At 41.9% G+C, this 26510-nt stretch overlaps 1 protein-coding gene across 1 annotated transcript in view; it reads right to left on the minus strand.

Moving 5' to 3' along the window:
* Window positions 1–5810: 5810 nt before the first annotated feature.
* The window catches only part of LOC122558277 (beta,beta-carotene 15,15'-dioxygenase-like), a 40354-nt gene continuing 19654 nt past the window's right edge, over window positions 5811–26510 (minus strand). Inside the window, exons 7-12 of the mRNA XM_043706674.2 lie at window positions 24682–24902; window positions 21324–21590; window positions 19476–19581; window positions 15173–15267; window positions 10576–10687; window positions 5811–9544 (exon numbers count right to left, since the gene is read on the minus strand). Of these exons, the coding sequence (XP_043562609.2) occupies window positions 9351–9544; window positions 10576–10687; window positions 15173–15267; window positions 19476–19581; window positions 21324–21590; window positions 24682–24902 (995 nt within the window). The 3' untranslated portion in view covers window positions 5811–9350. The remainder of the gene's footprint in view (window positions 9545–10575; window positions 10688–15172; window positions 15268–19475; window positions 19582–21323; window positions 21591–24681; window positions 24903–26510) is intronic.

Consider the following 26510-nt stretch of genomic DNA (forward strand, 5'->3'; position numbering starts at 1 on the left):
AGAAATAAAGTTAAAAACCCAAACATTACAGTGCTTTCTTAAGCCATGGGCCTGCAATCGCTTCAAACTGGGCTTTCCCCAAGAAGTCTTGGTAAAAACAATGACTGCAGATGCTGGAAACCAGATTTTGGATTAGTGGTGCTGGAAGAGCACAACAGTTCAGGCTGCTCCTCGGATGCTGCCTGAACTGCTGTGCTCTTCCAGCACCACTAATCCAAAACCCAAGAAGTCTTGCTCTGCCCCATGCTGGATTAAGACCAACCCGTGCTCGCCAGCTGCATTTGCTACCAACTGGCTCTGCTGACCCTCATCAGCCATGCCAGGCTTCACTGTTGCTCTCAAGCCTTCAGCCTCTATAGCTGCTGCTGCCATCTGGGCTCAAGCTGGGCCTTAGCCATTGTTACATTCCCTTGCCGTGTTAGCCACCTCACTGCAGAGTCCTGCTCTGGACATCGATGAAGCCACGATGCTGCTGACCACTACAGGGCACATCATGGCTCACTGTCAAAATCCCCCAGCTGCTGCCACTGTCATTGGTGCTGCTGCCTCCACAACTGAGCTCCCTCCAGAAAGGTAAGTAGAGAAAGAAAACATCTAAAGAACTAAAAGAAAAACAAAAGCGAGAAAAGAAGGAGAAAGAAAAGTGGATGAGTTCCTATCAGGAGCCTTACTCCACCACCACTTTGCTTATTGACTTAACAGGAAACAAAAAGATTGTGACCTCAAAGCTCTCGGTACTGGTAATGGTATTTCTCAGTTTCTTCTTAATAGGAGATTCAGGGAAAAAAACTAAATCCTGCCAGAATTCCATCTTGGTCAGAACAAGTTTTTAAAATCCAATCAAATTCTTCAGTTTCTCTAAGATATTTTGCCCTTTACACCCTAAAAGGCCTTACATCTGTTGAATTCTCATGTCGCTCTTTTCAATCCTCAGAAGAGCCAAAGCCTTCGTTAAAGAAAAATCTACTATTCTCGAGGAAATGTTATTTCTTCAAAGAAAGTTGCAAAATGATCTCTTCTATCCAAAATATTGTGCCTCAAACAATGCATAGGGAATTCAAATATTGCAGCCATTCCTCACCGTGCTACTGGAATCTCAGAACTGAATGGGGCAGACTTTCTGAGACTGCCGAAGAATCTCTCCTCCTTTAGATTACCTGGACTACTGAGGCGCTACTAGGGGAAACTGGCATCAATCCCTGGGACATGAATCTACCTCTCAGGATGACAATATCTGTGATCCCACCACTACCACTGTTTCATAACAATGTTAATGAACCAGAGCATTCTCCAGAGCTAAGGGAGCTGATGACGTTCAATGAAATATATATTTAAGGAGAGGTTCTCCCCAAGAAGGGGAGTTGGTTAGAAATAGGAAAGAGCAGACTAGAGGTTGCATTGAGCTATAAAATGTAACTAATCAATTGGAGAAGACAGATGAACTCCTGCATCTTGCTCTGCTATATGGATAACTAGCAATACAACATGCAAGTGTCCTGCTGTTGCCTACAGCCAGACTAAGCCAAGCTAAGGAAGTGCAGCCCAAAGCCAGATCCCAAACCCTGAAAATGCTCAAGTGCATCCTTGCAGGCCATCTGCAGTTTCTTCCAGTGAAAGTCATCAGCCTTCTACCAACCATGCTGCAGTAGTGAGACAGTACTGTGTCGATATAAGGAAAAATGAATCTGCAAGATTGGAACAAAGGAAATGGACAAAGGTTTGTACAAGTACATTATTTTGAGAAAAGGATGAACTGGGAAGGTTATTAATGATTTTTTTTATAACGTATTGACCAGTGTTGGAGGGGGCAACATGGGGAGGCATGATCCCCAGGGATAGTGATAGAGGAGTCTGTACCTAACTTCTCACCTGAATCTTAATCGATGCCTGCGTTATGCCCTCTTTATGGAATTACATATCTTGAGCAGATACTTTCTGAGACAGACCGTTAGGATAAAGTGATTTACATTGCTGGGCAATTTAGAAAAATAAGTCACAGGGAAGAAATAATATCATTGAATGTAAACATCTGTATGAACTAGGAACTTTAATTGGGCATAAGCCCAACATTTGCTGATAGAAAAGTAATTGTTTTAAGAAAACAATGAAGGCTTTATTTTTATTCTGTGGCAATTAAAATTCAAGTTAATGTCATTATTGTTAGATTGCTATCCATTCTATAGTGTTACAGATGTCTGCAAAATGCAGATAAAAGATACAGCATTCAAGTCGTTAGTCACTTAACAATGTTTCAATTATCAGGTAGATGTTATCATCAATGTTTCAATAATCATTCTGTTTGTAGTCTGCTTGTATTATACAAACTGAGAATTAGATATTAATTTCTCAACGATAACATTACGATTATAAAACAGGCAGTAATTTCATTCACAGGATCTGTCACATGGCATTTTAAACGTACTTTTCCCAAATAGGATTAGTACAATATGTAAAACAAAGTTCAAATGCTTTAGCAAGAAAATAACTTACAGCAACTATCTTGCTGCTTTTTTTGGGAACCAGAGATCCCCCAATCGTCAATCATCTTGTATTCATGCTCTGTAAAATAGAGCCCATATTATAAATAAATAGTTTGAGGTTAATTTTAACCTAACATGCCCAATGGCAAATTGATGACATCAGGTCAGCCACCTATTTTTTATTGAAATTAAAACCAGGTAATGGGTTAAAACAATGACCAAGCTGATTTTATCAGTTTTGCATTAGGCGACTTTAAAAAAAGTCAATTCTACATTTCATAATTATTCCAAGCATTCAGTTGAATACAGGGAGTAAAGAGTAGATGGCAAATTGCATCAGTTTTATGTCTTAACATTAAAATGTTGCATTTCTCTCATGGGCATTAAAACAAAATGCCTCAGCAGTGTTGGAGAGGAGAATTCTCCTGTCCTGACCATCCTCTATTAACCTCAATAAATCTGATTACAGTTACTTACCTCCTTGGAGGAACCGTCCTCTTTGCAAATTAGTCATGGCGAACCACTGCAAGGCTGTCAGAGTGTCGACATGGATACTACCATTACACGTGGGGACACCATCCATCATGTATGCGGCAGGTACTCATGGGACTCGATCAACATTGTCTATCTCATATGGTGCAGGGAAGGATGCCCTGAAGCATGGTACATTGAGCAAGACCACGCAGATGCTAGGACAATGGATGAGTGGACACTGTGCAACAATCGCCACATAGGGATGTTTCCTCCCAGTTGGGAACACTTCAGCGGTCAGGGACACTTGGCCTTGGATCTTCAGGTGACTTTCGTCCAATGCGAACTTTGGGATACACAACAATGCAAAGTGGCTGAGCAGAGGCAGATAGCCAAGTTCAGTACCCATGTGGGTGGCCTCAATTGGGACCTTGGGTTCATGTCACACTACAGGTGACCCCATGACATTGTACATTCACACACACACTCAGACACAAGTACACATACACACACCCTCTTACATACTCTCACACAAACCCACTCTCATACACACTCTCTCTTAGTTAAACACACACTACCCACCCTCAAACTCACATCTATGCAAACACCCTCTCACAGGCATATACTCCATCACACTCATGCGCGCACACACACACACACACACACATATAAGTCTATGGGGTGAATTTGTATTTGCAGAATTGTATTTGCAGATACATTTTATTTTGTTCAAAAAGCACACAATCTGGAGGCAGTCAATATTTTTTATAATCCATGTGACATTTTATAAATTCCTACTTTGGAAATAGAACCAGTTTAACTCAAGATTGGAATGCATACAGATTCTAATCCCAAACCTTTAATGCATTGTCTGAGCTGAGATGTCACCTTTTTAAAAATATAACCTTAAGTTATCTCAGGAATGTGACTTGAAAGAAGTTCTGGGATTCACATATTAATGAATCAAAACCTGCAACCCATTCTAAAAGATGAAAGACAACAGCAATCTAAGTTTGTTCAATACATTGCATCAGTATATGACACTATGATCTTTTGCTATAAATTCTATGTCCTATGATCCTACTCCACTAGCTACCTGATGAAGGAGCAGTGCTCTGAAAGCTAGTGCTTCCAAATAAACCTGTTGGGACTATAACCTGGTGTTGTGTGATTTTTAACTCTGTTCACCCCATATCATCAGATTGATTTCATTTCAAAACTCTTCATTGTCTGGAAAATGCATTGAATCATTAAGTTGTTACATCACCCATGACTTGCTAAGATTTTCCAGTTTTTTTTCTTTATTTATTACATTTAAGGCTGCACTGATTTGTATTATATTTGCTTATGACCTTTGGAAAAGGAAAGACATATTTGTTTATTCATAAAATGCTTCCTCTAAGATTATACTCTGTAATCTTGTGTTGTAAAGCTGAGTTTGAGTCTGCCACATGATCCTCTGAAAAACCTCTGCACTGATTGAGGTTTTTTTTTTAACAGGACACAGTCACACTCCTCAGTAATTGCACAAGTTCAAAATTCAAATATGCTAGTTTCAGACAGGCATTTACTTTAAGCTTCACAGTCCACTTAATTAAAGGAAATATTTTAGCTAGATTAGAACAAGGTTAATGAACATGTTAGTTGAAACCTCTTATACAGTGGTCTTACTAAGGATTTAACAATTCTAACTAAATACTCACAAGAATTAGAATTAGGTGACAAGATTATTTTGTTACATGCAACATCAACTTTATTGATAAAGTGCCCTGTGAAATACGAAAGCACTCTGTGATTCTTTCAAAAGAGGATTACAAGACTTTGAAAATTACCTGAGCAGAAGAAGGACATAGGACAAGCTTGGTCAAAATTCCAACGTCAAAAAATAGATAGGTGAAAGTGTTAGGGGGAGTATACACAATACTTGGCATACTTTGATTTAAGCTGAAAATGTGTTGCTGGAAAAACGCAGCAGGTCAGGCAGCATCCAAGGAGTAGGAAAATCAACGTTTCGGGCATGAGTCCTTCTTCAGGAATGAGCCTCGAAGAAGGGCTCATGCCCGAAACATCGATTCTCCTGCTCCTTGGATGCTACCTAACCTGCTGTGCTTTTCCAGCAACACATTTTCAGCTCTGATCTCCAGCATCTGCAGTCCTCACTTTCTCCTCCATACTTTGATTTAAGCTATGAACTAGATATTGTTATCTGTAAATGCACCGCCATTATTGTTTTTCAGTCTTCTTTTTCCTTTAATTCGATGTAGTCTTAAAATCTGCTGTCACAAATTACTTAGCTCATTTATTCCAGTCAGTAATATTTAACGTAATCACTTCTAACAACATTTGACAGTATTTTATGGCATAGAGTATTAAATAATCTATAAAACTTTAAAATATAATGGATGCAAAATTATCCAATTTCTGTCCATCTGTAAAATAATTCTGGGTCAGCAAAAATGCTGTAACTTTTACAATTCTTTATCAATATATATGGATTACACAAAATGATGAATAATAATTGTACTTTGTTAGTTTGATTATAACAGTTAGTGCTCTTTAATTCTGACTGATGACAGAAATTTACTTGTGTTGCTCCAAACTATGAAGTTCTTGAAGTTTTATTTTATATTTGATTCAGGCTCCAGCCAGTGACTGTTGGACAAAAGGGTAGAGGTTATCTTTGACATTAACTAATTGCTGCTGCACCTGTTATCCTTACTCCTTCGAGGGTCCAATAAACAGAACCTGGTTCTCCACTGTCAAAAGCCGTGTGGCTGGTGGGAAGACAGCACACAATTCTTGAGCAGCAGGAATTTGCAGATAAATAGCCATAACATTGGACCGAGCACAATACAAGAATTTCTAGTAAATGATTCTGTGCTTTATTTCTCATTTGCCTCATCATTTGTTAAAACCTCAAAATTTTCTGTACAGTAAATGAGTTTTCTTTTAATTTCGGTTACTTGCACACTTTATATATTTTAGATGATTGTTATACAATAGTCTATTGTTAATCCATACAAATCACACTATCTGAACAAAGTCATAAAATAAAAACAAAGTTACAAATCACACTATCTGAACAAAGTCATAAAATAAAAACAAATTTAGCTAAAATCATTTGGCTGAGGCAGCATCATGACATCACCAGAAGATTAGATATGTTTTAGGTATTCCTCAGTTCACATTGCATGTGAACATGCCCTATCAGATTGAAGTTGCAGATCCCTCCACATTACCTGCAATTTAATAAAATATTATCTATTGTTCGCACTTCACCATGTCATTGTGTAATTGCAGCTCTGACTTTAACCCAGATAGTTCCACTTCTGTATCAGTATTCCAAACGTACTTTCAATACATTTATGTTCATGGTTAATATTGCATTTCACTTGATTCAGTGAGTTGGGTACATGTCATGAGGTATGACTTTGAGTCACACAGACTTCGAGTTTACGAGCATGTTGCCTGGTATGGAAAGTGCTAGCTATGAAGAAAGGTTGAGGTGGTTAGGTTTGTTTTCATTAGAAAAAAGGAGATTGAGGGGGGACCTGATTGAGATCTACAAAATCATGAAGGGTATAGAGAGGATAGATAGAGATGTGTTTTCCCAGAGTGAAGGATTCAATAACGAGAGGTCACCCTTTCAAGGTGAAAGGTGAAAAGTTTAAGGGGAATACACGTGGCAAGTACTTTACACAGAGGGTGATGGGTGTCTGGAACGTATTGCCAGCAGAGGTAGTAGAGGCAGGCACGGTAGATTAATTTAAGATAGGTCTGGAGTAGGTGTAAGTGGGGAGCAGAGGGATACAGATCCTTAAGAATTGGGCGACAGGTTTAGACAGTAGATTTGGATCGGCTCAGGCTTGGAGGGCCGAAGGGCCTGTTCCTGGGCTGTTAATTTTCTTTGTTCTTTGTTCTACCATTCTAATCACAGAAATGCCATCACCACAGATGTTTTCAGAACCTTTTGTATTAGTTTTGACACTGCACTAAGCAGGTCCAGTGTACTGGTAAGACCTTAGTCAATTGTTTCTGGAGCTCAAACTACATTCAAGTGGTAGAGAAAAGTGACACTGTAAGTTTATAACTATTCTACTTCCTTTCCCCAATTCCTTTATGATCCACTTTCCATTATCCTTTCCAGTTTATTCCTTGCCTTTATCAAAACTTTATCCTATTGTTTCCTCTCGTGCTAATTTCTCTTTTTGTACCCTTTACTTTGCAGCTTTCTTTAAACTTCTCATACTGTTGCAGTCTCACAATTCCAACTGACTGCTTCCTGAAAGTGAATTCAGACATGTTGTTTTATCGGTATCCTTTCTATTTGAATTCTTGCATGAGGTGACCCAAGCAGTGGATATGAGTGTAATACTGGAGATGTTGTACAGTTGGACATTCAGAAATAATTTGAAACAGTGCCACCTAATTTTTGGGGGCAGCACACTGGCTCAGTGGTTAGCACTGCTGCTTTGCAGTGCCAGGGACTCAGGTTCGAGTCCATCATCGGGCGACTGTCTGCACGGTGTTTGCATGTTCTACCCATGTCAGTGTGGTTTCCTCAGGGTGGTCGGAATTCTTCCCACAATCCAAAGACGTGGGTGTTAGGTGGATTGGCCATGCTAAATTGCCCATTGTGCGCATTGGGGGATGTGCAGGCTAGGTGAATTAGCCATGGGAAATGCAAGCTTACAGGGAGAGGATAGAGAAGGTGGGTGTGGATGGGATGCTCTTCAGAGGGGTGGTGTGGACTTGTTGGACCAAGTGGCCTATTTCCACTGTCGGAATTCTATATTTAAAAAAAGATAAGATTGGTTAGCAACTTAGAAACATTTGGGATTGATGGATCCTTGGCCACATGGCTTATGATGGCTAAATAAAAAGACAAAAGAAAAAGAGGATAGGTATAGATGGGAGTTCTTCAGACTGAAGACACATTGAAAGTAGTGATCCTCAAGGGTCATTGTTAGGACCCATGCTTTTTCTGACTTACATATACTTATTTGGAGAGGAGTATTGAGGGCAAAATCTCAATTTGCAGATGATACTAAGCTAGGGAGAATAATGAATTGTGAGGATGACGCTGAGCGACTTCAGTTGGACATTGACAAGTTAGCTAAATGGGCAGATACCTGGCAGATGAATTTCAGTGTGGAGAATTGTGAATACAAGAAACAGAGAGAGATAATGCAGGCTCGATGGAGCAATTTGGAGGGGAGTATAGGAGCAGAGGCTCCTTAGGATTCATGTGCATGATTCTCTGCAAAATGCAGATAAAAGATACAGCATTCAAGTCGTTAGTCACTTAACAATGTTTCAATTATCAGGTAGATGTCATAATCAGGCAAGTTGATAAAGATTTTAAGAAATCATACAGGATCGAGTTCATAAATAGAGACACAGAGTATAAAAGCAAGGAAATGATGTTATATCTCTACAAATTATTGGTCAGACCACATATGGTGTATTGTGTTCAGTTCTGGGCATCTTATTTAAAGGAAGAAAGTTATAGCCCTGGAGAGAGTTCAAAGGAGATTTACTAGAATATTACCAGAAATGAGGGATTTTACATACAAGAAAGATTAGAGAAACTGGCCTTATTCTCCTGGGAGCAGAGAATATTAAGAGGTGACCTTATTGAGGAGGTCAAATTATGAACAATTCAAACAGGGGTAAAGAAGGATATTCTGTTTCTGCTAGTTGGTATGCCAGTAACAAGAAGCCACGATTTCAATATTGTCAGCAAGAGAGCTAGGAGTGAGATGAGGAGAAACTTCTTTATTCGGAAAGTTGTTCAGATTTGTAATGCACTGTCTGGGAGAGTGGTGGGAGCAGATTTCATAGGAGGTTTCAAAAGAGAGCTGGACATATATTTGCAAGTGATAAATTTAGAGGCGTTAGGACTAGAGAATGGGACCAGCTGGGTAGCACTTTAAAAAGCCAGTACAGACATAATGGGTTGAATGGCCTTCTTTTGTACCATAAAAGTCTAAGATTCTCTGGGAGCTGTTGATCGTCTACTAAAATCCTTATCAATAATTGTTCAAAGTGCTTTAATATCATAAAAAACTCTAATCTTTGTCGTCCAAACATCAATCCAGTCCCATTTTTTAACCTACCAATTAACCTCAAATCTATTCCACAATTCCATGATGATACAAAGTTATTTTTGATTGTTAATCTAACTCAACTGGTTATACTTTGATCACTGAGCCCATCCTTGATTAAGAAATTCTATCAGATAATTCTCTTGATCGTTGCACTTTGCAGGTTTCAATTTGCATTGAGTTCTAATGCTAGAAATCCACAGAAATGGTAGTTATGTGGGCCAGAGGTCACTTGCTTTTAAATTCTGCCTCATTAGCAACTTTACTTGAAAGCAGCAGTTCTAATCAGCTACTACTCTCCTCCAGAGACTGTAGGGTTTTTTTTTGCTTGCAGCTCCTCTTCAGGGATGAAGATACCATGCAGATCAAGATGCACATCAACACTAACTGAAGCACGACCAAGTTCTTTGAACGTCTTTGCATCAAGTATAAGTAAAAATGAAGATTTCTTGGCATCAGTAGAAATGATGGAAGAAAGTACAACACCTGAAAAATGTATTACAAATGTTAAGTTTTAACTTTCTCTACATTTAATAATGTTTGAAACAAAGCCCTCAAGTTTTGTGTCAGTGTGAAATGCGTTCAGTTGCACATTGGCGCTAAACCTGTGTGGTGCATAAATAAGACAGAAAGATTGAGATCTGACAACATCTGTGGAGAGAGAAACAGAGTACATGGATGGAATTCAATGGTTGTAGCAGGAAGTCCATCTGCCAACTGGAGAACTGGTGAAAACCTGGCTATGGCCATTCCTGAGAACCCAATTGGGATTACATTCCAAATAGCAAGCTGCCCCCACCTGAATTCCCAGGCCCACTGCAGGGGGAATTTCCCATTGGACCTCTTTTGGTGTGGAATAGATGTCTCATTTCCAAGAGCTGCCAGTTAAACAGAGACAAGAGGGTGGAAACTTAGTACATGCTGGCAGTAGGTCAGATAATGTTCCTGGTCCCACCAGAATATGTTCACAACCTTCAAAATTTACCTTTTGGGAATGGTCTCCATCAGTTTCTTCATGAATCACTGGTTAGACCTCTGAATGCCAGAATAACTGGGATTGTTATGCCTTCTCCATACCTCATCCATTTCCCAATGAGAGTTTGTACTTGAGCTTTTGCATTAGCTTTGAAGCACCTTTGTACAGTTCAACAGGATTCTGCCTCTCTCAAAGACTTGCCTAAAGTTGGTGCAGGAAAGCACATCGTTTCCAGCATATTTTCATCTACTGGCAGCCAGGTCTTCAAGTGAGGACTGAGATAATTGACTACCTATTTAGCTTTAGCACTTTTCAGTCACATTTTGAATGTCCCTTCTGTTTCTGTCCTCCTTCAATACTGTCTGACAATAGATAACTCCTGGTGCTATCCCACCCGGTTTAATTTCAACTAAGGTTTTAATGTATTTAGAGTGTATCAACCACAACCCCATTTGAGGTTTTCCTTTTTTAAACTTCTCTAGAACCCTCGTCTAATACTTGTATTAATTACTGTAATTGCTTTCAGTTAAGAACTCCTTACCGTCGTCCTCATCTTTGCTGTCAGGAAGTTTGACAAACACTGGTTCTGCTGGCCAGCAATGTTCTTCTCTCCACTGAAGGCAGCTTCTGCTCTGAATATCACATTTAATTATCTGGAAGAAGATTTAAAAATATATGTATACGTACGTTTGTGTGGAGAGGAATTGTGGCTCTAATGACCCAAGTTCTATTTCAAATGTAAGCAAAATAGAAAAGAAAATTAATTAACAGAGTGTAATGTGGGCTTGATAAAATACAACACATTTTGGTAATACCTGATGCAAGGATGTGAAATGAGCACTGTTTCGCTTCACCCTCCCTGCGCTCACCTCAACCCTAAAAAGATGAACATCTTTAAAATGCAACAGTACCAAGAAAACAATGTAATTTTTGCATTTTAGAAGAACATGTGTCTGCAGGAGCATTGCACAGGGAACAGGAGGTAGGAGACCAGGCCCATGGCTCCAGCTCAGATGCAGCAGTTGTGGTAGCACTGGCCTGGCGGGGCGCACCTGTAACTGAGACCCCGACCAATGTCAAGCAGCAGCTAGAGAACATCACGGCACAGGAATGGGCCCTTCGGCTCACAATGTTGCCCCGAACATGAAGCAAAATTAAACTAGCCCTGTTTCCTTCCCCTGATCCATATCCCTCCATTCCCTGCAATATTCATGTGCTTATCTAAAAGTCTCTTAAACGCCCCAATCGTATCTGCCTCCATAACTGCCCCTGGCAATGCATTCCAGATTCCTTAACATTCTCTACATTCGGAGGTCTTCAAATTTCAAGTTGATGCGGGGTTGGGGGTAACAAGCAACTGGAACTAAATAATTTCACTGTCTTAAAGGCACTGATCCATTACTCTTTCTGCCCTAAGGAGAAAGCAGGCAGGGAATGGTTGCTAAAATAACTTTACAGAGGCTGGTAACCCATCACCAAGTCACTCATTACTTATACAAGGACAGTCCTTGACTTTAGTGCTGTCTCTTTAGAGTCAGCTATCAGAGTGGCAGTATTGCTGACACTCCCCTTCTTTTTTTTATACACAGTGAAAGACACAAGGTGTACGAATCTTTATTCAGTTTCCACTACCAGGAAGACAGGAAAACACCCGAGTGGCCAGTGACAATCACGGCCCTTCACATCAAAGGGCAGTGCTGTGTGATCAAAACAGTGAAGGGGAGGGGAGGGACTAAATCAAAATAGAGTTGGAGGGAGAAATGATGCACTCCACTCCCTGCGGCGCCCACGTCTCCCTGAACAACTCCAGGGTGTTGGTCGACACCGCGTACTCCTTCTCCAAGGACACCCGGGCCCTAACGTAACCGCGGAAGAGGGGCAGGCAGTCGGCCCTAACGTCCCCCTCCACGGCCCGCTGCCTCGACCTGTTAATGGCCAGTTTGACCAGGCCCAGGAGCAGACCCACGAGGAGGTCTTCAGACCTGCCCTCCCTCCTCCGTACCGAGTGCCCAAAGATCAGGAGCGTGGGATTGAAGTGCAGCCAAAAGCAGAGGAGGAGGTTTTTGAGAAAATCAAAAAGGGAGTGCAAATGCCCACACCCAATATACACGTGGTCCACGGACTCCACAGCGCCACAGAACAAGCAGTTGGGCTGGGAGTCTGTGAACCACTGCAATCTGCGGTTGCAGGGGACTGCTGCGTGCAGCACCCTCCACCCCAGATCCCTGACAGAAAGGGGGAGGACTCCCGCGTAGAGCGCCCTCCACTGGGGATCCCCACCGCCCGGTGGCAAATGGGCAAGCCAAGGCGTGTCCGGACAGTGGATGAGGGAGAAGAGGTGGACGGTGTGCAGCAGCAGTCTATATAGGGCCCTCCTTTTTACCCCCTGGAAGGGAACAAAATTAGACACTCCCCTTCTTATCTGTCAGTGAGGGCTCCCTGATTGGACTAGATTAACAGCCCCAAATGGTGAACTCATATTCTATGAGGTCCAGCTGACTGACCTCATTCCAATCAGTACAGCTACCAACCCCTGAAAACCAGGCACCATTTGAGGATGAACAAAGGTGCAGGATTCTGTGGGGGTTATGTGCAAAAAAGATGGAAATATGGGACATGGGAAAATAACTCTCCATTTCGGCTCCAGAAATGAGGATAATATCAGCTAGGGCCTCCATTTGAACTTATATCTTTAAATTTGACCTATACACAAACTTCAACCCTCACCAGCGTAGGGACAGAACTATACGTTGTGAAATGTCACATCAGGGAGGTTAGACACAAAATTTGCTTGGCACTCATCATTCTGGTAGGTTTTAGAACTTTATAAACTAGAACAAAATCTGTTTTACATGAAAGGACAGAAAGCATCCCTGTAAGTTTTCTTATGGTAAGCAGACTTGATGGTAGACAGTGTAATTCAATTGCAAAAATATTGTGCTGCATGGGATTAACCAATGAAATATCAAAATTCAGCCCTTTATGAAACTTACTACATACATCTAATCCAGGAATTTCCTTTGCATGTACTGCCAATAATGGAGGGGCAAATTTTGTACACAGAGGGTGGATCACATTTGGAATGAACTTCTTGAGGAAGTGGTGGATGTGGGTACAATTACAATGTTTAAAAGACATTTGGATAAATGCATGAATGGGAAAGGTTTGGATGGATATTGGCCAAGAACAGGCAGGTGGGACTAGTTTAGTTTGGGATTATGTTTGGCATGGACTGTTAGACCATGTTTCCGTGTTGTATGATTCTATGACTCTATTACTTTGAGGCCACCAAAGAAAGGGGGCTGAATCTTATGATTTTCTGCCTGTGACAGTTTCATTGGGTTTCATGGGAGGTTTCTCTTTGTGACCCCTAGAGAGTTTCCCTGTATTCTTATCAAATGCTCCTTATTAACTACCTCTCCCACCCTTATCCACCCCTCATGTCCAATGCTAGCCCAATTCTACCACATGCTACAACCGGTAGAATTCACCATTGCCAGGATATCCTGAAACAGATCAGCATGATGTCACTGCCTCCACCTTTAAATGATCGTTGTGTACCTGGGCAAGCTCTGTCACTCTGGGAGTGGATTGGCATAACAAACAAAAAACAATACAGCACGGGAACAAGTCCTTCAGCCCTCCAAGCCTGCACCTATACATTTTGCCCTTCCGTACTAAAATGGTCTTCACCTACAGGATCGGTATTCTTTCATTCCCCTCCTATTTATGTATTCCTGACATTTGCTCAGACATGGGTGATAAGGGGAATTTATCCTACTTTGCAGACACATACTTGGAGGTTCTGATGGAGTGGTGATGCAGAAGAGAAATGTCTCCTTCCTTCAGGACTGCCAGAAGAAACCACAACATCAAAGCATGGCAGCCCAGTCCAATATTGCTACCCGGGTCAGTGTAGTTTTAACTGTCTGGATGAACATCCAGCAGCATAAAAAGGTCACTGAATTTGTTTGCCCGGCAAGGTAAGTGACGCCAACTTCTCTCCAATACCTTATATTCAATATAACATCTCTGCTACTGTGCCCAGCTCCCATCAAGGTTAATGATCTATCAGCCTCACTAATGCATGCAGTGTCATTCCTCATTCTCACCCACCTAATTCCACCACACGACTATTTCACAATCTGTGCTGCTTCCTCAATCCCTCGCCACCTGCTCTAAAACTAACTGCACCGGCCACTTTCAGCTTCTTTAATCAAGCCCATTCTCTCATTCCATGAGAAAATAACTCATAATAATGCACGTGGGGATGGGGTGGGGGGAGTGCCATTGGCTCTTCGTCCCTTACAGGGGAGATCCTGACCTGACCACCTTGAGTAGCCAACTGACTGTGTCCGAGCCCCTTGGCTTAATACGTTAGCACCCCATGGCTGAAGAATACCTCCCTTGATTTGCCAGATGACGGCTGACAATCATGTTAAGCTTCCCTGCTTTGTGCCTGCACTAAATGACAAGGTGATAAAGGAGTATGCAGTTCTATCTGATGGTCGATACTGCAAAACATGTGGGCGGCACGGTGGCTCAGTGGTTAGCACTGCTGCCTCACAGCGCCAGAGACCCGGGTTCAATTCCCGCCTCAGGCGACTAACTGTGTGGAGTTTGCACGTTCTCCCCGTGTCTGCGTGGGTTTCCTCCGGGTGCTCCGGTTTCCTCCCACAGTCCAAAGATGTGCAGGTCAGGTGAATTGGCCGTGCTAAATTGCCCGTAGTGTTAGGTAAGGGGTAAACGTAAGGGTATGGGTGGGTGGCGCTTCGGCGGGGCGGTGTGGACTTGTTGGGCCGAAGGGCCTGTTTCCACACTGTAAGTAATCTAGTCTAATCTAATCTAAAACATCCAAGCAAGGCAGGGTGAGGTGAGGCAAGGCGAGGCAAGGCAAGGCAGGGTGAGGTGAGGCAAGGCAAGGCAAGGCAAGGCAGAGCGAGGTGAGGCAAGGCAAGGCAGGGTGAGGTGAGGCAAGGCAGGATGAGGTGAGGCGAGGCAAGGCAAGGCAGGGATGCAGTGAGCGTTCAGGTGGATGCAAAGTGAGCGAACACTCAGACACCAAGCAAGCAACCTTGAGCTGCAGCCTGCTCCAAACTGTGAGCTGGGCACCTGTCCCTGAAAGTGTAATATTCTACCTTTGTTGGAATTGGTCGCCACTCAACCTTGGATGCGTAAATATATCTGTACTTGCTGCCGTTGTAATCATAATTTATTCGAGGTAGTTCTATTCCTGGGGGAACAAGTAAGTAGTCAAATTAATTTACAGTAGAAACCCCATTTCTACGGATTCGTTTTCTGCAGTTTCAGTTGTCCACAATTTACTGCAGCTGAAAATATTACATGGAACATTCCAGAAATAACTCCAAGGGGCTGCCGAGGTAGTAACTTTCCCATTTAAATGATAGGGTTCACTGCTAGTTGCAGATTTGGGCATCCATGGTAGGTGTTGGAACGTATCACCCACAGATACAGGGGGGAACACCTGTACTTTATTTTTAATTTTCATGGTTGAGTTTTTCTAATATATATCTTTAATAGTATTTATAAATCTTTAAACAGATATAGGATCAGCAAAGTATAATTTGTAATGTGACTTAGGAATTGTTGTGCTTAAGGAAGAGGGTGGAGCTCATAATGGTTAATTATGTAATCCATAACTGCCTGTTTGTAAATATGTCAGACCCAGATTTTTGCTCCTAAGGTGGTTTCCAGAGTTGCTGTATCCACATCAGGAGAAACCTCCTGATTGGAAGGATCTTTGTTCAGGAGGGAAGGGAGGGGATCATGGAGGGTGTTAGGTGCAGAATGGACATAGATCAAAAGCAGTCACAGGGAGGAATTCTGAGATGACCTATTTACAAGACTCACCTGAGTTGTTGTTAAGTTTATTTTAGTGCCTCCAACACTTATCTCCATCTCAACCCCATTCTTCCCTACCCCACAAACTGCTCATCCCATCACAATTCATTTCCCCTGCCCACCCTTAATGGATCCTCAAACTCTTTATGCCAACCCATGACTCACCTGCCATTGTGGTCTTCTTACCCTCCACACCAACTCAGGTTGTTAGTGCTAATGTATGTCAGTCCACCCACTACCATTAACTTGTACATCCACAGTGCCAATTCACCCAAATAATCACTATGGGCAGACTTCAGAAGCCAAATTAGGATGAAATAGCAGAAATATCTAAATACCAGTTACAACTATCGCTATGATTTAAAACACTTTCCATTCATGAAAACTCATTTAAACTCTTTTACGTCTCTTCACGTGCTTAATCTCTTTATAAAAACAAACAAATTCCACTTAACAACCCCATACCAAAGATAGATAACACCTTAATTACTTCTTTGGGCTGTCAATCAAACTGTGAACTCAGAGAACCCTGCTGAGATAACTATAGGTTGAGAAAAGCAGGCCTCGGAGGTACAAAAACAGATCTTTTGATGCTTCATTGACACAGTCAAGTTGTTCTTTTAAAAGTTAAAAGGTTCCTGGTGTTTAAATAACTTCAAAATTTGGCACATTTTTCCATTCTTCAAGAGCATTTATGATTACACTAAAATTTGTATCTCCCAAACTGCAGATTGAGGTCATTGTAAATGGGGTTTGTTTGAACTCAGCACTGACTACAAACCAGTCTGTTGCATCAGCCATACAGGAGAAAACAAGATCTGTTCTTAATACGTTGGACTGTGTATTCGGCTTCTGCCTGCCATTTTACGAAGTTCAGGTACTCTTTATGACTCCACAAAAATCCGAGCCATTAATAATGGTTATTCTTTCCTTCCCATGTGCCTTCAAGGTTCTATCTCTCTTCCATAACATACAGCATGCTCAGACTGCAGAGAGAAGAATGTACATTTATGCAATGTATTATCATTTCTACAAAGGCAACAGATAACTCGAAGTATCGGTCGCTGTTTGTCACCCATTTTCTGCACTTGTTAATCCATTTTTGGTGGTGCTGATTAGGACAACGCTGAGACATTGGAACGATCCCTTTATACGTCATTGAATAAGGTCACCTGAATCAGCAAACAAAGATCAGCAGTTATGACGAACAGTCGTAAAAGAGTCAATCTGGATTTTGTGCTGAAGTCTTGAAAAGACCTACAGATTGAAACATTCTCATTTGGGTTATCTTGATGATATCAATAGTTGCTACATCTGCCACTTATGCTGAGGGTGGAACTGTGCAACTAGTACAACAGCGCCTTATAAACAGCCAGCTCATAATTGTGCATTTGAGTTGGCATAAAAGCAATTGGGCAAAAGTGGTACTGCAGTTGCTGGAGATTAGTATTGAGATTAGAGTGGTGCTGGAAAAGCACAGCAGGTCAGGCAGCATCCGAGGAGCAGGAAAATAGACATTTCGGGTAAAAGCTCTTCATCAGGAATAAGACCGATTGGGTCTCTGGATATTCTTTTCTTTTTATTCATGTTGTTACCATTCACTTTATTACTCCAGTGGAATGCAGTGTCAAGTCGGGGTATTTATAAGCATAGCAGCAATCTGATGATCATTGCCACTTCTTGGAAAATGATGTTAGTAACTATTTGTAGAATAACCCAAGGTTTAATTAGCACTATTTCCTCTTACTTACAATTATTTGTAAATTGTTGTAAGATTCATAGGCAGAAGAATGGCATTAAAAATTTTCAGGCCCATAACATTTTAGATCACAAGAATATAGACTTTTACTGAAATTGACTTTCTGTGGTACCAAAATGATTGTAATCAAAGTCCCATATGACATATAACTGTGATAAACTGTCCCTACTCTTCCTTCTTGATTTGCAGCATGCTTGACCACATTATGCTCCTCCGGTGCTTCTCCGCCATTGTCCATGGTCATCGGAGAAGCATCTACAACAGTTTTTCTTCCCAATGCTCTAGTATCACTCAAACATTTATACGGCAGCCCTTCTATTTCCACTTACATGATTTCCTGCACCATCATCTGAAATCAGGCTGGTTCCACAAAAGCACTGATGACACCTAATGCTAACTCACTACTGCCATTCTTGACCCCTCTACTGTTGCTAAATTGTCAGACTGCGGGTACCACAACAAGTACTGAATAAACAGAAACTTCCTCCCCTTAAATATTGAAATGACTGAAGCCATTGTTTCTGGATCTTGGGAGAAACGTCATTCCTCAGTCATCCTTCTCCCTGGCAATTGTCTGACATTAAACCAGACAGCTAGTAAACCTAACGAAGTGTTCGCCCCCCAAGGTGAGTTTCTGAGCAAATATCTGCACTGTCATGAAGATTGCTTATTTTCACATTGGTAACTTCACCTGACTTTGTCACTGCCTCTAACTCAACTGCTGCTGAAAGTCTCCTCAATGCCTTTGCTTGATATTAATTTCACTATACAAAAGCATTTCTAGGCAGACTCCTACCTTTCAAAACTACTACTGTCCATATTTTAGTTCACAACAAGTCCCAATCACTCATCACCCTCGTGTCATTGGCCCAGCCCATTAAGTAAGGCTTCCATTTTAAAAATTCTCATCTTTAATTACAAATCTTTCCATGGCTTGCCCTTCCCGATCTCTGTCGTCTTTGTCAGCCCTTTAAAATCTCCACACTTCTCCAGTTCTGGCTTCTGGTGCATCCCAATTTAACCATTCCATTACTGGATGGCAGCTTTTTACTGGCAAAGTCCTAAACTCTGGAATCCTCTTGCTACCACTCTCCATTTCTCTACCTCACTTTCTACTTTTAACATACTCCATAACTCTGTGAGCAAGTTATTGATATCTGCCCTATTTAAATTGGTGTGAAGTGCTTTAGAATACTGTACTATACAGAGGAAGGTTGGTTTGGCTGGACAGTTGAGAGTTTGGTGCTGGAAATGCATACAGGTCAGGCAGCATCCGTAGAACAGGAGAATCGACATTTCGGGCAAAAGCCCTTCATCAGGAAGGGCTTTTGCCCGAAACATCAACTCTCATGCTCCTCGGATGCTGCCTGACCTGCTGTGCTTTTCCAGCATCACACTCTCAACTCTAATCCCTAGCATCTGCAGTCCTCACTTTTGCATTAGCTGGACGGTTGGTTTGTAAAGCAGTTTGATGCTGACAGCATGGGTTCAATTCCTGCACCAGCTGAGATTATCATAAAGGACTCTCCTTCTCAACCTCTCCCCTCACCTGATGTGTGGCAGCCCTCGAGTTAAACCACCACCAGTCATCTCTCTGTAATGAGAGAGCAGCCCTATGGTCTGCTAAGACCAGTGACTTGCCTTGACGATACAGAAAGTACTATAGATATTTTTTATTCAACCCGCTCAGTTGTGTTATGACACATCTCTGAAGCACGAAGGACCTGAACCCAGGTCTTCTAGCTCAGAAATAAGGACACTATTACTGCAACACAAGAGCTCACTGCAGGCACTATGTAATTATAAATTATTGATGTTACCCTCAAATAATACTTCAGGCTTGCAGTAAATGGATCCATCTTTTTCCTTCAGTGCATATGCTGTTGTGTTCCCAAGTGTGCACATATTTCTGCTCAACTCTGTCTTCTGTAAAGGTAAAGAAAGCATTTAAAAAGACTTTCCTTCCCACTTTCTCCTCAAAGGCCCAGTTTTAAATGTACATTAATATACCACAGAATAGGCAGAATCATTAACATCAATACGCTAGAAAAGTGTGATCACCTTAATACAATTTCTAGTTGTGGGTCACAGATCGGCAATCACACGCTTTTCCATTACTACAGCAATATTACTATGGCCTGTTGCACCAACCTAATATTACACCTGCTGAGAGTGATTCATCCCACATACATCAGGAGTCAAACATCATACCTTCTTTATTATATCAATCAGTGCATTTACTTTCTCTACTAAAACTGTATGAGGTGTTAGATTTAGGGTTCTGAAGCAGTCAGAAACATTAACCTCGTTTCTTTCCCCAGATGCTGCTAGACCCGCTGAGTTTCCCCAGCACTTTCTGCTTTTATTTTAGATTTCCAGTATTTCGAGTTTTCTCATCAACAAAATCCTTTAAGCATTTGGAACATTTGGGTAACTTGATGTGTGCGTACTCCCAGCATGAAGTTTCATCATTCGGCTATGCAAATTGGGAACTTGGGCACATGCTCTCCTCAATTTCCTTTTCAATAAATTTAATGGACAAAAGAAATTAAAAATCTACCAGTTGAGATCTGCTGAATCTTGCAGTAAATGGGCATCTTTGTTGAAGTTGTATTTATTTAAATCCCATCTCATGCCATTCATGCACACCAGCCTTGTCACGCCACACCATCCCATACTTTCCATCTGTCTCATATTGCTGTAGTCCATTTCCCATATCAAACCTTATCTTTACATCTGCTCAAATCAGACAAGTGATTGAAAATTTATGAAATATTACCATTTATTATTTATGCTCGATGCACTTATACTCCTGTCCAATGTTAGTTTAACAGTGCAGGCTCTGTACCCAAGCTGCACAGGCATTGACGCCGTGGTAAAATTCATGGGATCCTTTCTTAGACATCCCATGCAGATGTCTTAAACAGATATTAAAATGCCTTAAGTTTGTAAATTTGGAACTGAGCTTATGCATGAGCTTTTATTTTACATTTAGCACTGATACTCAATACATGCATTTGGGAATTTCTTATTCAGGTTTCTTTCACAGTCACCGTAACCCATAAGTTAATTTTTATGATTTTGTTTTTAAGGTAAAATTTATCTGTGAAGTCAGAAGGAGAACAAGTGCTCATCTTCTCCAATCTCTTATTTCGTACAACTTACCTGAAGGTTGCTGCTGGCAAAACTGGAAGCCAAAACTGACATCTCATTTCAGGGAAAATGTCTGCACACTTGCTCTGATGAGATCTGAGGACCATCTTTTATTGATTCACTGAGATCGTTTTGGGGCCAGAATGAGAACAAGGTCAGGTGCAATTTTATCCTTCAGATATCACACAATGGACTAACCAGTAGAGAAATACAAACTGATCACAAATGCACTTTATAACCATTGGAAGACTTTGTAGGCTTGTGGAGATGATGTCCAGAAAATAAGCAGGCTGCTTGTTGTCAATACAGTTGGGTAGCAAACTTGTTAGTCAAAGTAAAGTGAAAACAAGGGTTATGGATTGCACTCATGATTCTCACTCTGGGTTAAAGGCAACCCCAGCAATGCCTCAGTGGTTACTAAAAACAATGGACTCATCATCTTTGAGAACTGTTTGACTGCACTACTACTCACTGCACAATTTTAATTTGTTGCAGAAAAATGGCAAAACGTTTACCTTGTCATGATCCACAGGAATTATAAACCTTCTGCAGGATGGTAGACTGAAGGTTTTGCCTTTTATTTCAAATTTATGATTTGGCGAAGTCATGTTTTCTAAATAGAACATTTCGTACAAACTGTTGTCATCATATGCAATAATATCGAAGACCACATGATTGTCTTCCTCATAAGCATTGACATGATGGTAAACAATGAGTGCATCTGTGAAGAACTTTACTGGTAAAGGCTTCTTTGTTCTTCTGTCTATGATATGAATGTAAGTCTGAAAAACACAAAATTCATATTATAATGAATTCAATAAATGTAAATTGAAATTCTGCTGTTCCTCCAGCACTTACATCTCTGAATTACAAGTTTTTGAATTCAATCCTCACATTTGGCACTTGAGCTAATAGTCCAAACCAATGTAATATCACATGGCTGTTAGATTGTCAGAAGGATGAATGTTGCATTAAATTGAGGCCATGCCTACCTGGATAGATGTATGGTCCACATAAGGCTTCAGATCTGGATTCCCAGAGCTGATATTTACTTTTCTTTAGCCACAGCCACAGCCATCCTCCCTGCTCCCTCAGTCAACATCTTTCCATCTTACAAAGTGTGCTGTGGCTGCTATCTCAGGGGAGACCCAATGCAATCTTACAGTTTATAAATACCCAAAGAAGCATGCAACTAATTCTAAGCATTCCCCCAATGCACAGGGGCACCTATTACCTTTGTGCAATGAAGGGAGTCGCCCTGGCCATGGATTGCCATCTGAGGTCAACAACAAATATTCATGATGGGTCCAGTCTAGCTCATATATTGAGATGCAACCTTCACTGATTTTCAGTCTTGTGATGCACTCCAGAGACTTTATGCAGGCAATAATGAGCCATTATATAAGAGACTGTGGCTTGGAATTTAATCCAAGAGTCAGGTGATACATCCAAATCAACGTACAATGATAAAGATTTGAATGGAAGTGAAAACTCACTGCAGTCGATGATGGGAAATTGAGATTAACAAGCTACAAGCCAAAAGACCTGACTCCATACTGTAGGACTCTATGACAAGGCCCTAGCATAATTGCAAAATGGCAGCCAAATGAATCTATATTTTAAAGGGACAATATGAAGGATGAGGTCATTATTTCAGACAAGCAAATTTCCAAAACAATTGGGAGTAGAAAAGCCTTCAAATCACCACATTTCAAGGAGTAAATATTTATATACATAAATTAATGAAGATATTTATGTGGGAAATCTTAAAGGTATTGAATAAATGCAAATTATTTTATTTAATGTTCTCACATGCTACTTCATGAGTTAGACTTCCAAATAACGGAGAATAACGAGAACCTAGCTTTAAACAAAGGCACTTAAGATTCCTGGCTATACGGCACATCTCTGGGACACCCGCACCAATCAACCACACCGCCCTGTGGCCCAACATTTCAACTCCCCCTCCCACTCTGCCGAGGACATGGAAGTCCTGGGCCTCCTTCACTGCCGCTCCCTCACCACCCGACACCTGGAGGAAGAACGCCTCATTTTCCGCCACGGAAAACTTCAACCCCAGGGCATCAATGTGGACTTCAACAGTTTCCTCATTTTCTGTTTCCCCACCTCACCCTTGTTCCAAACTTCCAGCTCAGCACTGTCCCCATGACTTGTCCGGACTTGTCCTACCTGCCTATCTGCTTTTCTACCTATCCACTGCACCCTCCTCCCTGACCTATCATCTTCATCCCCTCCCCCACTCACCTATTGTACTCAATGCTACTTTCTCCCCACCCCCACCCTCCTCTCATTTATCTTTCCACGCTTCAGGCACTCTGCCTGTATTTCTGATGAAGGGCTTTTGCCCGAAACGTCGATTTTACTGCTCCTCGGATGCTGCCTGAACTGCTGTGCTCTTCCAGCACCACTAATCTAGCATATGGCACACAGGAAACATGAGGAAAAAAGGAAATATTGTTCATAAAAGACAGCACTAGGAAACAATGATGTACATAGGCTTCAAAATCAGAATATGTTTGATTAAAGAACATTTATATACATAAATTAATTAAGATATTTATGTGGGAAATCTTAAAGGTATTGAATAAATGCAAATTATTTTATTTAATGTTCTCACATGCTACGTCTCTGAATTACAAGTTTTTGAATTCAATCCTCACATTTGGCAGTTGAGCTAATAGTCCAAACCAATGTAATATCACATGGCTGTTAGATTGTCAGAAGGATGAATGTTGCATTAAATTAAGGCCATGTCTACCTGGATAGATGTATGGTCCACATAAGATGATGATTATGATATTGGACATATAGTACTGGACTTCAAATATTGGAAAGAAAATATAGGAACAAGTTTGCAAACTTTAAAACAGTGATAATGGGAGAATTTGAATTATGCTAAAAAGACAGGGAAAAGAGGGGAAGGAATTCCTGATCAGTTTGTTCAAGCCAAGGGGAAAGGAGTCATAGAGTCACAGAATCAGAGAGTCATAGAGTTACAGACATGTACAGCACGGAAACAGACCCTTCGGTCCAACTTGTCCATGCCGACCAGATATCCCAACTCAATCTAGTCCCACTTGCCAGCACCCGGCCCATAGTCCTATTCATATACCCATTCAGAGGTCTTTTAAATTTTGCAATTGTACTAGCCTCCACCACTTCCTCTGGCAGCTCATTCCGTACACATACCACCCTCTGTGTGGAAAAATTGCCCCTTAGGTCTCTTCTATATCTTTCCCCTCGCACCCTAAACCTATGGCCTCTAATTCTGGACTCCCCCACCCCAGGGAAAAGACCTGATTATTTATCCTATCCATGTCCCTCATGATTTTATAAATCTTTATAAGGTTACCCCTCAGCCTCTGATGCTCCAGGGAAAAAAGCCTATTCAACCTTTCCCTATAGCTCAAATCAGCAGTTATAGAAAGGTACAAGGTACAAGTAAAATCAAATATAAAAATGCTCAGCTAGAGGAAGGCTAGTTTCAGTGAATTGGAAAGGTGACCTGCCTGAGGTGGAATCACAGATTGACAGGGAAAGCTATGTGTGACCAATGCGAATCCTTCAAAGATAAGATTGTTCTGGTCAAGATAAACACATTCTGTGGCAGACAGGACTTGGACATAAATGGAATTGGGACCTCCACATAATCCTAACATCCAAGAATCATATTATTTGAGAAACATTATCTCATATTCAAAATGAACAACTGAATGGCTAATAACCCACAAGTCTACTTAAAATCTGCTGGCCCAAAGACAAAATAAGTTACTGCATTTTCATGTTTATCAAGAGTGATACACCATCCAAACATGTCATTTGAAGTTGAAGCTTGGTTAAATGTAAGAGTACCTTGTCATCTGGGAACCAGCCCAGACAGCTGGCCCAATTCACTCCTTTGAAGTAGGCTGTCGCCATTTTAAGAATATCCAGTTTCAATGGCTGTTCAATGAAGACAACGTAGTTTGGGGTCATACCAAAACTGTGGTAGTAACTTGGACTGAACAGCGAGCGACAAGGAATAGAACACAATACTTCACAATTTTTAAAGCATGTATTCTTCTTCTTCTCATCTGTTTGTTTCAAAATAAATGAACAAAATAAAGTAACTGATGTCAGAAACAGAGGCATACGAGATTCAGAAATACCAGCAATGGTTCATGTGCAGGTATCCCAAACTCATTACCATAGAGTTATAGAGTGAGAATTAGCCAACATGGAAACAGACACTTCGGTCCAACTCATTCATGTTGACCGGATATCTAAATTAATCTAGTCTTATTTGCCAGCGTTTGGCCTATACCCCTCCAATCCTTCTCATTCATGTACCCATCTAGATGACTTTTAAGTGTTGTAATTGTACCAGCCTCCAACAGTTCCTCTGTTGAAAAATGTGGTGCTGGAAAAACACAGCAGGCCAGGCAGCATCCGAGGAGCAGGAGAATCAACGTTTCGGGCATAAGCCCTTCTTCAGGAATGAGGCTGGTGTGCCAAGCGGGCTGAGATAAAAGGTAGGGGGGAGGGGCGCTGGGAATATGATAGGTGGAAGGAGGTGAGGGTGAGGGTGATAGGCCGGAGAGGGGGTGGGGTCTGAGAGGTCAGGAAGATGACTGCAGGTCAAGAGGGCGGTGCTGAATCCGAGGGTTGGGACTGAGATAAGGTGGGGAAAGGGGAAATGAGGAAGCTGGAGAGATCTATATTCATCCCGTGTGGTTGGAGGGTTCCTAGGCGGAAGATGAGACGCTCTTCCTCCAGGCATCGTGTGGCCAGGGTCTGGCGATGGAGGAGGCCAAGGACCTGCATGTCATTGGCGGAGTGGGAGGGGGAGCTAAAGTGTTCAGCCATGGGGCGGTTGGGTTGGTTGGTGCGGGTGTCCCAGGGGTGTTCCCTAAAACGATCCAGAAGTAGGCAGCCTGTCTCCCCAATGGAGAGGAGACCACATCGGTGCAGTGGATACAGTAAATGATGTGCGTGGAGGTACAGGCGAATATGCGACGGATATAGAAGGATCCATTGGGGCCTTGGAGGGAGGTGAGGGGGGAGGTGTGGGCGCAAGTTTTGCACTTCTTGCCATTGCAGGGGAAGGTGCCGGAGTGGAGGTTGGGTTGGTGGGGGGTGTGGACATGACGAGGGAGTTGCAGAGGGAGTGGTCTCTCCTGAATGCTGATAGGGGTGGAGAGGGAAATATATCCCTGGTCGTGGGGTCTGTCTGGAGGTGGCGGAAATGACGGAGGATGATACGATGTATCTAGAGGTTGGTGGGGTGGAAGGTGAGGACCAGTGGGGTTCTGTCCTGGTGGCGACTGGAGGGGCAGGGTTCAAGGGCGGAGGTGCAGGAAGTGGAGGAGATGCGGTGGAGAGCGTCGTCGATAACGTGAGGGGAAATTGCAGTCTTTGAAGGAGGAGGCCATTTGAGTTGTTCGGTAGTGGAATTGGTCCTCCTGGGAGCGGATGCGGCGGAGGCGGAGGAATTGGGAATATGGGATGGCGTTTTTACAGGGGGCAGGGTGGGAGGAGGTGTAATCTAGGTAGCTGTGGGATTATGTGCAGATTACACTAATATTACACCTCCTCCCACTCTGCCCCCTGTAAAAACGCCATCCCATATTCCCAATTCCTTCGTCTCCGCCGCATCTGCTCCCAGGAGGACCAGTTCCAATACCGACCAACTCAAATGGTCT

The sequence above is a fragment of the Chiloscyllium plagiosum genome, unplaced genomic scaffold (assembly GCF_037043375.1).
Source record: "Chiloscyllium plagiosum isolate Xiang-an unplaced genomic scaffold, Cpla_swu_hap1 HiC_scaffold_17, whole genome shotgun sequence".
Taxonomy (NCBI): Eukaryota; Metazoa; Chordata; class Chondrichthyes; order Orectolobiformes; family Hemiscylliidae; genus Chiloscyllium; species Chiloscyllium plagiosum.